Raw genomic sequence first — 15,573 nt, 5'->3', positions numbered from 1 at the left:
CTCCACGGTGACAGCAGCGAACCGGATGCAGAGGCTCAGACTCAGGAACCGTGAGATTGTGACCTGAGTGGAAGTCCGACCCTCAACCAACTGAGCCACCCGGGTGCCCCATTGATCTTTAATGGTCTGAGGCACCATCAGTTGAGAAAAGGCTGTAGCAGGAGGCTACGCACAAGCAATATTTTTCCTCCTACACTCCTTGACTTTGTAAAGGATCCAGTCCACTGTCTGTGAATGTTTATGATTCTTGACAAAGCAGATCAAAACCTGAACTCACATCTCAGGTTATTCCAATGGTTTACAGTAGTTATGTTACTTAAATCTGATCTGATGAGAGCTGGCATTAGGGTCTTAAGCTAATTGCTTTCTGTTTCCTTAGTCCTCATAGCCAGAATAGTGAGGAGTAATCTTAAATCCCAGCCTGCACTTAAGCATGTGATTTATTTCTTGGATAAGGCAAGTTCATGGGATCAGCAGAGCCCAAGAAACAAAGGATTTGCCCAGTCAGTCATTTGCCCTGACTCAGGCCTGGAAATAAATCTTTTTTACAATCTACATGATGATTTATGTAGGAGCATAGGGGTGGGGTGCCTGGGTGGCTCGGCTGGTTAGGTGTCTGACTCTGGATTTCAGCTGGGGTTATGATCTCAAGGTTCATGGGATCGAGCTCCGTGCCAGACTTCTCACTGAGCATGGAGCCTGCTTAAGATTCTCTTTCTTTCTGCACCTCCCCAACTCACATGTACATGCTTTCTCTCTCTTGCTTTCTCTCTCTCTCTCTCTCTCTCTCTCTCTCCAAATAAAATATGTAGGACTGTAGGGACATGAGAGGACAATCGGGGATTTATCTAGTGGCCTATATGCTTGCTAACCTGTATTTTTTTTCAGGTTGAAATGATGCTAACCTGTATTTTTTTCAGGTTGAAACGATCAGTTAGTTCAACAAATTTACTGATTCCACACAGAACCCCAGACTAGGGTGCTTTGAATATATGAGGTAGAAGTAAACAGAATTCATAGTCCCTGCCCCCTGATTATAATCTAGTTAGGGAGGAGGCCAAAATATATGACACTGGCATAAGAACATTTGCAGAAGAAAGAAACACAAATGCAGATTTATGTCACACAAACTGCTTAAGTGTTGAGAATTTAAAAAAGGAGTCATCTGCATCTATCCTCTTTTAAAAATTTTTTTAACATTTATTTATCATTGATTGAGAGATACAGAGAGACAGAGCATGATCATGGGAGGGGCAGAGAGGGGGAGACACAGAATCTGAAGCAGGCTCCAGGCTCTGAGCTGTCATCACAGACCCCAACGCAGGGCTCAAACTTACCAGACCGGGAGATGGTGATCTGAGCCGAAGTCGGACACTCAACCGACTGAGTCACTCAGCCGCCCTCATCACGTTATTTTTAATGTTCTGCATAATATGCCATCGATGGGCATTTAGATGGTTGCTATTTTTTGCTATCATAAATACTGCTTCAACGAATATTTTTTGTTTATAAATATTTTTCTCAAAAGATTTCCTTAAAAAAGAATCAGACCTATAAATACAGAGAACAAACTGATGGTTGCCAGAGGGGAGGAGGCTGGGGGTGGTGGTGGGTAAAATTGGTGAGGGGAGTGGGATATGCAGGCTTCCAATTATGGAGTGAATAAGGCATAGGAATAAAAGTCACAGCATTAAGGGCGGGGAAGATTTCCTTAGACGCCGTCCCTAAACATGAAATTACTGGAAACATTTTTAAGGTTCTAAATAAAGTTGCTCAACTAGTTTTCCAGAAAGAAGTATGAGACTTTGCTACAGGAATAATGGTTGTAGTAAGGTCTTTCTTCTTCTTCTTCAATGAGATGAAGCACGTTTACAGAAAAACAAAGAATGTTAAACTGTGAAATGGTTCTCACCGTGGCGGTCTGTCTTCTGATATTTAATACCCCTGGGATTCTTACATATTTGTACTCAGCGAATACATACTACTTTGAATTCTACTCTTTTCACTGCAAAGAACTTTCTACCTACCAATACAGTTCACATCTTGGTCATTTCTAATCACTCTGTAATTCCTCATTGTGCTAATACCTTCCCGTGAGTGTGCTGATTTTGTGTCAGGATTTGGAGCTGTTTCTGGCCTTCGCTACTAAATTAGCAATAAACATCTTTGCAATCTCCCACTCCTCACTTTTCCAAGAGTGAAATTACTTGATCAAAGAGTACAAATCATTTTATAGTTCTGGTTACAAACGGCCAAGTTGTTGAGCAAGGTTTGGGGTGGTTTTTTATGCTTTTGTTTTTTAAAGGAAAACTGGCATACAGAGGGGCAGCTGCATGGACCTTCATTCCTAAACAAGGTGCAACTGCTGGAATCTTAACCGGAAGACAGGACACCTGAGGAAGACAGGAAGTCCCTTCCGGTTTCCGAAACTCAATTCTCTGTAAAATGCACGATTTGGACTGAATGGTTTAAGGTCCTTTTCTGCCAGTGGCATCTTCCCCAGTCTGTTTGTATGACCTTCTCCTGACTCCTAGGGGCTCAGACTCTAGCTCAGTGCTTGGGACAAGGCTCTGCCTTCTTCCCCTTGTCTGCAGAGTGCCACCAAAGCGCCCACACTCTAGTCTTTTCTAAAGGACCTGGTTTATAAATAAGAGAAAATTGAGCAGTAAATTCTGGGTATCTTCCTACTGCCAACAGTTTCTTGCTGGCACTACCAGCCTCTGGATGCTTCCTCATTCCTTCTTGAAGACCAGTGCCCTAAAGCCCCAGTCCCTCTACTTAAAAGGCTTGCTTGCCATGGCTCCCATGTATCTCCTGGACTCAGAACCAGAGATTCCTCAGCTCGAGGACCAGCCTCTTCCCACAACCTCCTTGAGGTCAGGAGATGCCAAAGGGCTTTTATTTAAGGATCCCAGTTAATTGAAAATAGAACAAAATTTAAAGCTCCCCCCGCCAAAAAAAGGTAAACGGGGTTACAAAACTTGTGGGGCATTTTAAACGTTATTGTGGGCAAAATAAATCATTAGCACCCAATAAACCCAATAAACCCTAATGAGGCCTTTCACACGCTAACCGCCGAAGGTTCTTGCGGTTCTTGCACTTCTTTCGACCGTCCAACCAATGGACCTGCGTGGCCAGGAGCCCAAAGACCAGTCCCCCGTGGCAACCCTGGGCTCCCCCCAACCCCTGCCCCGACCCCGCTATCCAGGACAGCCCCTCCCCACCCGAACACACTGTGAGCCCCGAGGCCGGAGTCAGGCCCCCTCGGCCGCCCCTGCACGGAGACCGCGAGGGGCCGCGCCCGGCCGGCCCTGCCCTGCCTTGCGCGGGGCCCGGCGGGAAGGCGGGGGCTCGCTCCCCGCGCCACGCGGCTCGACCAATGGGAGCGCGCGCAGCGGGGCTCGGCGGTCCGCGCCGCGGGTGCTGAAAACCCGGCGCGCGCAAGCCGTTCCGCTCGCCGAGCACGCGAGGCCGGCGCGCACTACCCCGCGGGCCCCGAGCGCGCGCCTGACGCTCCACCGGCCCCGCCGGCGCGCGGCGGCGTCCGGCCCGGATGGACCCCCAGACCCCTACCCCGGCGCAGACCCCGCGCTACTTCACCTGGGACGAGGTGGCGCAGCGCTGCGGGCGCGAGAAGGAGCGGTGGCTCGTGATCGACCGGAAGGTGTACAACATCAGCGAGTTCATCCGCCGGCACCCGGGGGGCTCCCGGGTCATCAGCCACTACGCGGGCCAGGATGCTACGGTGAGCGCGGCCGGACCCGGGCCCGGGCGGAGGCGGGGCCGGGCGGCTGCCCCCGGAGGTTCCGTGCACTAGGCAGGAAGTTTGGTGTCGCGGACTAACTCCCGACTAATCCGGGGAAGAGCCAGGAGGCGCCGAGCGTACCCGTTGCCCGCGTCCGAGCACGGGATGCAAGGGCGGGAGAATGGCTGTGAAAACGAGTCAGGAGAGCGGAGATGGAGGCCGGCAACGTGCCCACACAAACAAAGGACTGCGCCGCCCTGCGTGCGTTCCGTCTGCGATGTCCAGACTTAGCCAGGGCCCAGAGCGGGACGGGTGGGGAGGAGAGCCCGGATGCACAGGGTGCCGCGGACGGCGGTGCTGCGGGGGCCGAGGGACGAGGGGTCGGTGGCAGGGAGAGGGAGTCTCGACCCGTGTCTCCGCGGGTGGGAAGGGAGCGCCGCGGCGTCTAGACTGCGCGTGCGGGCTTGCGAGCGGGAGCAGGAGAGGAAAGCACTCTCGGGGATGGGGTTGAGGTGGAAAATAACTTGACGTCCGCCGGGTTGGGGGCGCCTGCTGCCTTGGGAATCCCCGCACAGTGAAGGAGGGGCCTCACCGGCCGGAGAGGACTGACGACTGCTGGTGCACAGGGGATAATGGGGCGGCATGCAGAAGGTGGGGGGCGGGGGCTGTGTCAGCATACATTTAGCGAGGACCCCCGGAGCTGTCCTCGAAGCCTGTGGGGAGGTCACGCGGCCGCAGGCCAGCGGGGTCTCCAGCTACGCCGCGGCGGCGGACAGCACATTGCATTCCTAGGCTGTGGTTCGCATCCTTCCTCCTCCTTCGGGCCCCACTATGGGGTCCGCGCGGCACCCAGCTCCAGGCCTGCCCTTCCCTTTCTAGACCACCTGCTCTCCGAGCTAAGGCAACTGGCGCCTCCTGCATATTTGGAGAGCCAGTGATCGCCCCTTTGGACCCGTGGAGCCTTTCTTTCGCCGCGCCCCCTCCCCCTACATCCTTTTCCCGTCCCGCGTTCAGCGGTACGACCCCTTCCGCTGTCCCCACCCTCCGCCCTTGCCATCCCGGAGGGCGCCCGGGGCCACCAGAGTTCCCGTTTCGTCGCAGCGGAGCATAGAAGTCTTGGGCTGAGGACCCGCCCCTCCCAGTGACGCGGCCGGCCAGGAGGTAGCAAGGCCGGAGCCGCAATGGCCAACCCGAGTGACCACTTGGGAAGCCCGGACAACAGCCGGAAGGCGAAGACGTGGGCTAGCGCATGCGTGGATGAAGCAGGCGCCGACGCAGGGTCTTCCTACAGTGTGATGTGGGGCCGGGGCTGAATGGCCGGGCAGCAGGGTTGGCGATTGGTCCAGATGTGTGGTGCCACCGTAGGCCAGCTCCGCCCCGGCTCCCGCCTCCGAGTGCCGGTTCCCCTAGAAAGGCCTGGGTGCCCCTGGCCTACCCCACCTAGGGTTTCCAAAATTAGCCGCTCTGGGACCCAGGCGGGGGTGGGGGTGGAGTGATCAGAGTCCTAGAGGAAATATGGAACCCTCCCGGGAACAGCGGCCTCTGGGAGAAGGGGGTAGGAATGCAAACGGTTCCCAGCTCAGGCTTAGGGAATCTTCCTAAGCGCGTTTTATGAAGAACCTTTGCCTCGGAGAGAGTCTGTTTTTAAAAGTCGGGGAGCAAACAGCAAGTCTTGTAGCCCCACCCATCCCTTCTCGTCGTTTCTCTCCTGTATCCGAATTCTGGTGCAAAAGCTGTCCCTAGACGCGCCTGGAGGAAAGGCCAAGGCATAGAGGGCTTTGCAGGGTCCCCCTACCTGCCCTTGCCGTTCCTTAGTGTGGTGCCCTTCTCACTGGCACACATGCTGGCGTGTTCCTGAGCTGTGGACGCCTGGGGAAGGTCTGAGCACCCTCAAAGGGCCAGCGGACTGCAGGGAAGTGGCTTGAACTTGGATACGGCCTCCTTGCTGGATCAGGAGGATGGCCCCTGGCGGGAGCCCCTCCAGGAGCCACGGGGGACCGGCACTGGCTTCCTAACCAGTCTGTCTTCTCCCTGTCCTTGCAGGATCCCTTTGTGGCCTTCCACATCAACAAGGGCCTCGTGAGGAAGTATATGAACTCTCTCCTGATTGGGGAACTGTCTCCAGAGCAGCCCAGCTTCGAGCCCACAAAAAATGTGAGACTGCCGTTCGGAGAACCTGTGGTCCCATGCAGGGCAGGGGGTAGTAAAGGAAGGCCTCAGTAGGCTCCTAGGTGACCACAGTCAGTAGCACTTGCAAGGCTTGAGGTCCCTGCTCCTCCTGCGTGGTCGCTGGGATACAGGCCGAAGCGAGGAGGCAGGGCTTTGGAACCCTGGAGTTCTCACAAGGCTACTGCCGCCGCCGCCACCACCACCGCGACCTATCTGTTGAACACTTGCTGTGTCAGGCGTGACCTCGTGTAACCCTCACACACTTAGAGATGAGCAAGCTGAGGCTCAGAGCAGTTGAGCAATGTGGCCAGCCCTTGAATCAAGTGCATTGCACTCCACGGACCGCATAACCCTCGGCACGAGGCCAGAGCGCTTTCTCCTGCCTCTTTCCTCGGTGTCGTAGTATATTTACCTCAGGCTGTGGACTTCCCACGATGACCTGGGGGTGGAGGGTCCCCGAGCCCAAGAGGGGCCCTGGTCTCCAGCAATGTCGGGTTACAGTTGGGAAGAACCACAGCCCCTCCGTCTCTGCTCTTCCACAGAAAGAGCTGATCTCTGAGTTCCGGGAGCTGCAGGCCACCGTGGAGCGGATGGGGCTCATGAAGGCCAACCGTGTCTTCTTCCTGTTGTGCCTGCTGCACATCGTGCTGCTGGATGTTGCCGGCTGGCTCACGCTTTGGGTCTTTGGGACGTCCTTTGTGCCTTTCATCCTGTGCGCGGTGCTGCTCAGCGTGGCTCAAGTGAGAAGCCATCACCTGGGTTGTCAAGAGCGCGGCCATGCTCCGCGTCCCTGGGGAAAGCTCTTGTCTGCCGTAGGAGGTCATGAGCCCGGCCCTGTGCCCGGGCGGAGCTGAGGATGCGGGGCAGAGTTAGTGCCAAGAGATACCTTGTCGTTCGTGGCTCCTGCCTGCATGTTGGCCATGTGTGCACCTTCATTTTCGCACTGCCTCTCCAACCGCTCCCCCGCGGGCTCCCTTCTTTCTGTAGAATTTCTCTGAAACTTCCTAGGCCGGTTCTGCCACAGCCCAAGCATGCCAAGAGCCCAGATTCTGATTTTCTCAGCAAAGCTTGGCCCTCTCCTCCCCACCACGTGGCCCAGCATGCTCCAAATGCTCGGGCCCTAAGGGCACAACCCATTTGCTGAGCCTTCTCCTCGCCTCTGGGTCTGTCACTCGGTGCTTTTTCGTAGTCTGGGGGTTCGGCCCAGCCTAAGTCCTAGAACTCCAGAGCTGGGGAGACCGAAGGGCAGGGAGGGGATAGTGGCTTGCCCCCACTGTCACGCGAGTTCGCGGCAGAGCCAGAGTCAGGAGCCTTAGTCCTTCTGGGACGCGCTTAGGGCACTCCCAGGGGTGAGGGGTGATGCAGAGGAGCCGCCCGAGGTCAGCAAGTGGGACGCCGGGCCGGCGGGCTTTGCTGTCAGTGCTAACCTCTCTCTCCCAGGCTCAGGCTGGCTGGCTGCAGCACGATTTCGGCCACCTGTCCGTCTTCAGCACCTCCACTTGGAACCACGTGTTTCATCATTTCGTGATTGGCCATCTGAAGGTCACTGGCGCGGGGAGGGGTGCCTGAAACGCCAGTTGATGCTGGGTTTCTTGGGGGCGGGAGGGGCGGTTGGCGAACACTAGGCTTTCGGACTCACGGCCCTCCCTCTCTGCAGGGAGCCCCCGCCAGTTGGTGGAACCACTTGCATTTCCAGCACCATGCCAAGCCCAACTGTTTCCGCAAAGACCCAGACATCAACATGCATCCGTTCCTTTTTGCCTTGGGGAAGGTCCTCTCCGTGGAGGTGAGTAGAAGTGGCGGTGGAGAGGCCTTCGCAAATGGGAGGCCGCCAGAACAGAGCGCTGTGGGGGCAGCGCTCAGGGTGGGTAGGGCACGGGGGCCAGGCTGGCTGGCTGGCAGTCAGGGGAGGCAACAGGCAGTGAATAAGCCGCCCGGGGACAGAATCCCCCGTTCTCCCCGGCGAGTTCACGTCTGCAGACGGTTATCGCATAAAAGATACCACATCGTGCAGGGGATCCAAAGCATGACCGGGAGGTTACCTGCAGAAATCTCTGGTCATCCTTCAGGGTGACGCCTGGTCGTTCTCGGGTGTTTTTGGACACTCCTACCCCAGGCAGTCACCTTCCCCATCCCCCCAGGGCCCTCCGCACTTTGATATCCTCCTGTGCCTCAGTTTCCCCTGTTCAGGGCTAGCCTGACTGTCTTAGTCTTCTTTGATGGCCAGTGCCTGGAACTTCCACTGGCTGATTCTTCCCACCCACCTGACCCCAGCCTGACTTCCGGGGTGGTTAGCGTTGGGTTTGAGTTACCACCTTGAGGTTATGAGCAAAAGCTGTACTGCAGTTGCTGAAGGATGAGTGCTCAGTGGCAGCAGGCGGCTTTGAACGGCCAGCAGAGTGGTTTGTAAAGTTCCTTTGAAACTTTGTGCCGAGGCTCTAGGCCGCCGTCCGGGTGTCGCCAGGTCCCCTCGCCCTCTGTGTGCTATTGCAGCATGCCACGCAGTCAGCTGTTCGACACCTTTGCAGCCCAGGCACCAGTGAGTGAGTGAGTGAGTGAGTGCGAGTAGCCTGGCTGCCCTCCCCCTCTGGCTATGAGGACAGTGTGGAGAGGCCTTAGGACACTGGCTGTCCTGACCCCAGGAGCCCCTAGTTCGAGGCTCCCGCCTGTCTGTGACATCCTAATTTTCCCACCCCCTAAGCAAGGACTGGGTTTGCTGTACATCCAGCACTGTGTTGTGGTCAGCAGTGTGCGGATGTTGACTCAGCCCCGGCCCCACCTGCCTCAAGTGGCTACTTCAAGAGCAAGTGTGGGTTATTTGTTAGGCAAACATGTGGCTCTTGGTGGCTCTTTTATTGTAACTATAGAGAGTTAACAAAAAAGAAAAAACAAAGTGTGAGTTTAAGTGGAAGGAACCTTCTCACACCACTGCCTCTATTGCCTCTTGGTTTTCAAGAAACTCCTGTTTGCAGACACAAGAAATAGAAAATGATCTAGGACCACCGGACACATTTTTCCGTCCAGGTACGAGGCTGAGGACAGGCAGCCAGTTAACAAATGCCTTGGCCGCAGGCTGCTTGGCAATTGCCTCTGCCCCTCTGGGGTGTCATTCGACTGGGTGCCCATCCCCATGCCGACCCTGTGGCATCCACCTCGGTGCCTCCCGACTGCCCTAGAGGACAGGAAAGTGCAGGGGACACCTCACCCGAAACGCAACCTTCCTGGCTCTGAGAGTTGAAACACAACAGGGCACCTCCCAGGATCAGAACAGCATCTGATGGCCATTCAAGGAAGCAGCAGCCAATAGGGCCTCGGGGGCGGTTCCCACGTAGGAAACCGTTGTTCTTCCCACGCGCCCTGCCCAACAGGCCAGGTGCTCCTTGTCTGGCTCTCCCCTCGGTGATGCTGCCTGGGACTGGGGGAGCCTCACCCCAACACCCGGTTCATCCACAGACCTGGTTAAGACAGTCTCCAAAACATCCCAGATCCGTTTTTCTCCATCTCCACTGCTTTGGGTCTCCCTCCCCCCCCCCATCACACACGCACACACACGCGCACCTTGGAGTTGGGTTACTACAGCCTCTTCATTGGTCTCCTGGCAACGGTCTCTACCCCCACAGTTCATCCTCCCCTCCTCCAGGCAGAGTGAGCCTTTTAAAGTGCAAAGCCGATGATACTACACCTGTTGAGAGCCTTCCAGTGGTTCACCATCACCACTGGAATAACACCTGAGGTGGTTACCGAGGTCTTACTGGGGCTTTCTGAGGTCCAGCGTGAATTGTCCATCCCTAGTGTTCTAGCTTGGCATTCTGTCTTTCTTTGCCATTGCTTGCAGTTCCCAGCCATGCTGCCCTTTCTTTTCTTTTTCTTTTTTTTTAATGTTTATTTTTGAGAGAGAGAGACAGACAGAGTGTGAGTGGGGGAGGGGCAGAGAGAGGAGGAGACACAGAATCTGAAGCAGATTCCAGGCTGTCAGCACAGAGCCTGACATAGGGCTCAAACCTACGAACTTTGAGATCGTGACCTGAGCCACTCAAGCACCCTGTATTTTCCCGGTTTTTAATATGTAATTACCTTGAGCTCTGTTCACAGATTTACTGCCAGCTTCCTGTCCTCAGATTATAAGCCCCACAAGGGTAGGAGCTTTGTGTTGCTCGCCTCTGAATCTTCAGCACTTAGAACAGTGCCTGGCACATAATAGGTGCTCAGTAAATACTTGATGAATGAATCAGTTAATATAGAAAGAATGTTTCAGGGCGCCTGGGTGGCTCAGTTGGTTAAGCCTCTGACTTCGGCTCAGGTCATGATCTTGCGGTTTGTGAGTTTGAACCCCGCATCGGGCTCTGTGCCGACAGCTCAGAGCCTGGAGCCTGCTTCCAATTCTGTCTCCCTCTCTCTCTGCCCCTCCCCCCCCCCGCCCCACCTAAAAGAAATAAACATTAAAAAAAATTTTTTTTTAACAAAGGATGTTTCATTTAGCAGAAGCACCTTGCACAGAATAAACTTGCTATAAATAAGAATAAATGTGGGGTGCCTGGGTGGCTTAGTCGGTTAAGCGTCCGACTTTCGCTTAGGTCATGATCTCGCGGTTCATGGGTTCGAGCCCTGCGTCGGGCTCTGTGTTGACTGCCAGCTCAGTCACACTGTTTCAGTCTGTGACTCCCTCTCTCTCTGACCCTCCCCTGCTCACGCTGTCTCTCTCTTTCTCTCCTAGAAATAAAAATAAAACATTAAAAAAAAAAGAATAAATGTTATTGTCAAAACAGTGGGGGAATGCATGGGAGAAAGACATGCTGGCGGCCTGCTCAGGGGCAGTTATCTGGTTGCCAGAACGACCTGAGGCAGGAGGGGCAAAAGGAGCCACTAAGGGAGATGGTGGAGCTTGGCTGTCACGATCCTGGGTGCCCGCACGAGCAGTGCCAGGCTGACCAGAGCATTTGTGCCACAGCTAGGCTTAACAAAATAACCCCTGCCCAGAAACGCCTTGCCAGAACCTTCAGACTTGCCAAGTTGTTCTTGGTATCCCTCCCGCAAACATTTGCCCAATGTCCCTTTGCATTCAAGGTGATTTTACAACGTTCACGTTGAAGCCCAGACAGCCACAGAGGGGATGGATGGATGGATGGATGGATGGATGGATGGATGCAGAGGGAATACTGACCTGTGTAGGGGTATAAATGGTCGTCTGTGGAGCCTGAGGCCAAAGGAGTACCAGATGGAGGAAAAGAATGGGGAGGACGTGGAGGGGCCTGGACACCTGATGACAGGGCGTCTTTGGATGAACGTGGGGGCTCCTGAGGGCCCATAGGCACTGCTGCAGTCGTGCCCTATGTGGGCCCAGGCCATCGAGCCGCGTGCAGTGGTGTGGTGCACCTGGCTTATCACAGCCCAGGCCTTCACGTGCCAGGTGCTGGATGGAGGCGAGGCTGGGCCTGCTGGAGCCTTCCAGGCCCCTGGAATGAGCCTGAGCTCCTGAGCAGGGAAAAGCTGAGGTCACGGCGGGAGGAGAACGGGGGACTGGTCTGTGGGTGCTGATTTGCGTTTGCTTTTCTCCCCAGCTTGGGAAACAAAAGAAAAAGTACATGCCGTACAACCACCAGCACAAATACTTCTTCCTGAGTGAGTGTCATCCCCCAGCGCAGGGGGTGGGGGGACTGTCTCAGGATCGGGGAGCCGCAGGGATGTGGGGAAGAAGCGGCTCTGTGAAGGCTTAGGACATTTTGAGTAACGGCTGGAGGAAGCCCCGTGTCCCCAGCAGGTTCCTCCCTGCTCACCTGAGGCAGCATCAACAGGCTACTGTTTGGTCACATGGCATTGGTGCCGGGGTCAGACTAGTTCCTCCAGTCCCACCCTGGCTTTCGCAAGGGAATTGAGTGGTCAGGTGCAGCCATCCCGATCAAACCTTAAACCGCATCTCAGACCTTGTGAAACAGACTTACGTCAAGGTGACTCAGTGGGGCACAGCCCAACACCCCGGGGGATAGAGATAGATGGGCCTCAGGGAGGACGGGACTCAGAAAGGAAGCAGAGGAGCACGTAGAGAGGAAGAGGAGGATGTTTCCTGCGGCCGTCTTCAGGTCCTTCTGAAGACTGCTCTGTTCTTTGCTTTTCAAATCTCCCTGATGCCTAAAATCGGAGTTTTAGAATTCCTCTAAGAATTCAGATTTTTAAAGGAAGGGAGGGGAGGATTCTGTTGATCCCATTTTAGTTCAAAAGAACTTTCCCTAACTGCCTATTACATAACCGTCACTCCTGGAGACGAATGTTAGAATCCACGGCACGTGGGGAAGGACATGGGGACGGATGAGCCGCGGGTGAGCCCTGTGACGCAGGGGGTTATGGGTAGGCATTGGGGCCCGGCAGAGAAGGGCTATGGAAAAGGGAATGGGCCTGCAGGTGGGACTTCTTCAACTCCCACCCCTGACCGCCAGGGTTAGGCGCATGTCCCCAGTCCCAGGAAGTGAGCTTTCGGCCTGGGAAGCACCGGCAGGGCCCGCCCCCCCATCTCCCCCCCCACCCCCAACTACCCCAGCACACACACAGACTTTCCTGCTCCTGTCCCTTCACCGGCACCGCAGAGCAGCCAGGAACACAGGGCGGTTGACTGTGAGGATAGGCGGGGCCAGTATCCAGCTGTTCCCAGCTGCCTTCCTCCCCTGGAAAGGACGGCTCCTCCCGCCCCACCCCGTCCTGGCATCGTCTTGGGAGGTGCTGCCTTCTTCAGACTCGCATTCGTGCCCACCCGCAGTGCCGGCCGGTGCCAATGGACCAAACAAGGAATGCCAAGGTGGCCAGAAGGGGCCGCAGGAGTGGACGGCGGGGGGCAGCCCCGCGCCAGAGGCCACCTCCCTGGCCCTGAACCCGCCCCCGTGCTGCTCACGCCTCCTCCCTGTCTCCGTTTCCTCCCCAGTTGGGCCTCCAGCCTTGCTGCCTCTCTACTTCCAGTGGTATATTTTCTATTTTGTTTTCCAGCGGAAGAAGTGGGTGGTGAGTATCCATGGCTCCAGAGCCTCACGTTTTTGGTCTTCAGTGCCCTGAGAGGGGGAGACGGGGTTCCCCAGAGGAGACCCCACCGCGATCTGTCCTGGGCCTAATTTAGAGCAAAGTAATAGGACCAAGTACAGGCTTTCCTTGGCTCTAGATTGGGTGACCCAGGCTCCGCAGACACCCTGACCCCCAGTGCCCGAGGTCCTCGAGCTCAGCGGAAAGCCGGGGCCAGGCTGGGGGTGAGGGGTGGGGGGGCAGGTGAGTAAGAAACGGCAGCACCTTCTCTCAGGAGATTTCTGACAAAACGGATGTCATTGACACCAGAGAAGAGGTAGAAGCGGAAGGTTCTGAGAGTCCAGAAGGGCCTCTGCCTGCCTCTGGCTGGATGAGAGGCGTCGGAAGAGGCTTCGCAAAGTTCCTTCTAGCGGGCCTAGGGGGATAGGCAGGGGGTGGGGTGGGGCGATGATGGACCCTGCGGGGAGAAGCCGGGAAGGGAGGGGCAAACTTGGCCAGTGGACGTGTTGGGGACATCAGTGGGCACTGGTCAGTCCCGGAAGATTCATTTGGCAGCATGATGAAGGGATAAAGAACTTCAGTGGGTCAGGAGGAGCTGGAGGTGGAGGGGCCTTGGCGCTGTGTGGGAAACGGGAGGGGGGCTGGAGGCTGCCCGCCAGGACTGGGATGAGGGATGGGTGGCACTAGATGGCGCAGGGCCGGGCAGCTGCGAGCGGCGGACAGGCGCTCCAGTCCGGGCACCCGGCAGAACGGCTGGACCGTGCAAACAGGTGAAGCGAAAGGGGGAGGAGGAAGTGCTTTGTGCCAGTCGTAATGCCCTCTGCCTCTCCACGCAGGACTTGGCCTGGATGATCAGCTTCTATGTCCGCTTATCCCTCACTTACATGCCATTGTTGGGACTGAAAGGCCTCCTGGTCCTTTTCTTCATGGTCAGGTAGTATGATGGCGAAGGGGGGCGCGTGGCAAGGAAAAGGCGGAGTCACGGGTCTGGTGTGGGGGCCGTGCTGGGGCCTTAAGAGGCCGGGGGTGTTTCAGGTGCTGGCCTGGGAAGATGGCCAGGCTAGAGCGGTAGCCTGGGGGGAGAGGAAGGGCCCTGACTTGTACTGTGCTCGTCTGAGCACCATTTCCACCAGGTTCCTGGAGAGCAACTGGTTTGTGTGGGTCACACAGATGAACCACATCCCCATGCACATCGATCACGACCGGAACATGGACTGGGTCTCCACCCAGGTAAGGGACGGCCGCTTGGAAGACCTAGGGATAACGCAGCTAATCCAAAGGGTGGGTGGGCACAGAGGCACGTGAGGGGCCGGGGGCAGCGACACCAAAAGTCCCCCGACAGCACTGCCTCATGAGCTTGAGGCTCCTATCCTGCCGCCACATGGAGGACAGAGTGGCCAGGGCCAGTCCCACACCCCCTCCTCTCGGCCTGCTCTGCTGGCCCTCACGTGCGGCACGCAGAGCCACGCTCCCCCCTGCCCTCTCCCAGCTCCAGGCGACATGCAACGTCCACAAGTCTGCCTTCAATGACTGGTTCAGCGGACATCTCAACTTCCAGATTGAGCACCAGTACGTAGGGGTCCCTGAGAAGCAGGGCCCTTGGGAGGGTCTGCGGGGGGCAAGCAGGGAGGTGGGAAGTGAGGAGTTAGAGCCACTGACTGTCCCGTTCTCCCTGAAGCCTTTTCCCCACGATGCCGCGACACAATTACCATAAGGTGGCCCCCCTGGTGCGGTCCCTGTGTGCCAAGCATGGCATAGAGTACCAGTCCAAGCCCCTGTTCTCAGCCTTCGCTGACATCGTCTAGTGAGTACCTGAGCCTGGGAAGGTGGCTGTAGGGTGGGAGCAACAGGTGGGTGTCCCCTGTCCTCTGGAATGGAGGCCACCAAGACAAAGGCAGGGTGCCTCGCTGGTCTTGTTGGCCAAGTCAGGCCTTGGCCGTCCATGCCATGGCCCTAGCCTTGTCACAGAAGCAAAGGGGAAGAAAGGGGCCACATGCATGGAGATCGGCCCTCCATACCTCTGTAAGCGGCTCACTACACCCCTTCTGTACGGTGGTTTGGCTTTTGGGCTTAGCCCTGCCCTCTCTCTCTCTCACTGCTTGTTCCCAACTTGCCCCCACAGCTCACTGAAGGAGTCTGGGCAGCTCTGGCTAGATGCCTATCTTCACCAGTAACAACCACCACCCCTCCCCCCATCTGGAAATGCTGCCCATCTTCACTGATCACACCAGCCCACCCGGAAGGGGTGTTCCTGCACCAGAGCGGAGGGGAGCTTAAGGGACAATGCCACTATACTTCTAATATTCCGAGGGGGTGTGGGTTTGAGGAGACGGAGACGCTGACTCAAACCCCTCCCCTTTATCTTCCAGGAAGAGATCTAAGACCCAAAGGGATAGGGGACCGAGCATGCCCTCTGGAAGGAGGGATGAGGCTGATGGGGCAGAGATGTGACTGTTTTTGTTTCTTTAGTTTGGCAGATACAGATGGTTGGTGAGCAAAGAGGGAGGCAGAGGGTGTTGGAAGACTAGGGAGCACGTGCTGAGCCCAGAGATCAGGAAGAAAATTAGCATTAAAATTCCAGCCAGGGGGCGCCTGGGGAGCACAGTCGGTTAAGCATCAGACTCTTGATTTTGGGTCAGGTCATGATCTCACGGTTC

At 56.2% G+C, this 15,573-nt stretch overlaps 1 protein-coding gene and 1 long non-coding RNA gene across 5 annotated transcripts in view; one reads left to right on the top strand and one right to left on the bottom strand.

The window, feature by feature from the left end:
* LOC120246153 overlaps window positions 1-3,684 on the bottom strand; it is a 42,827-nt gene extending 39,143 nt beyond the window's left edge. Inside the window, exon 1 of the long non-coding RNA XR_005531975.1 lies at window positions 3,601-3,684. This is a non-coding gene — a long non-coding RNA (uncharacterized LOC120246153). The remainder of the gene's footprint in view (window positions 1-3,600) is intronic.
* Window positions 3,507-15,573, top strand: FADS1 (fatty acid desaturase 1). 4 transcript variants are annotated; one of them, XM_039253497.1, is made up of 13 exons: window positions 3,508-3,745; window positions 5,789-5,899; window positions 6,457-6,654; window positions 7,355-7,456; window positions 7,572-7,700; window positions 11,473-11,533; window positions 12,663-12,701; window positions 12,825-12,901; window positions 13,753-13,850; window positions 14,050-14,146; window positions 14,406-14,485; window positions 14,595-14,720; window positions 15,039-15,573. In XM_039253497.1, the coding sequence occupies exons 1-13, from the start codon at window positions 3,554-3,556 to the stop codon at window positions 15,088-15,090; spliced, it is 1,362 nt and encodes a 453-aa protein (XP_039109428.1). In that variant the 5' UTR covers window positions 3,508-3,553; the 3' UTR covers window positions 15,091-15,573. The 4 variants fall into 4 exon arrangements, with proteins under 4 accessions (XP_039109426.1, XP_039109428.1, XP_039109429.1 ...); XM_039253495.1 differs by having other exon boundaries at window positions 3,507-3,745; window positions 12,663-12,901; XM_039253498.1 differs by lacking the exon at window positions 12,663-12,701 and having other exon boundaries at window positions 3,509-3,745.

This window comes from Hyaena hyaena, unplaced genomic scaffold, assembly GCF_003009895.1.
Source record: "Hyaena hyaena isolate Hyena2069 unplaced genomic scaffold, ASM300989v1 scaffold_456, whole genome shotgun sequence".
Taxonomy (NCBI): Eukaryota; Metazoa; Chordata; class Mammalia; order Carnivora; family Hyaenidae; genus Hyaena; species Hyaena hyaena.
This window is presented reverse-complemented; position numbering and strand designations above follow the sequence as displayed.

What these genes read in the sequence shown, in the direction of transcription:
- FADS1 (XM_039253495.1), top strand. Translation starts at nt 3,554, where the DNA reads ATGGACCCCCAGACCCCTACCCCGGCGCAGACCCCGCGCTACTTCACC. An exon ending in ACGCGGGCCAGGATGCTACG is followed by an intron (nt 3,746 to 5,788) that starts GTGAGCGCGGCC and finishes CTGTCCTTGCAG; the next exon opens with GATCCCTTTGTGGCCTTCCA. An exon ending in TCCAGCGGAAGAAGTGGGTG is followed by an intron (nt 12,902 to 13,752) that starts GTGAGTATCCAT and finishes CTCTCCACGCAG; the next exon opens with GACTTGGCCTGGATGATCAG.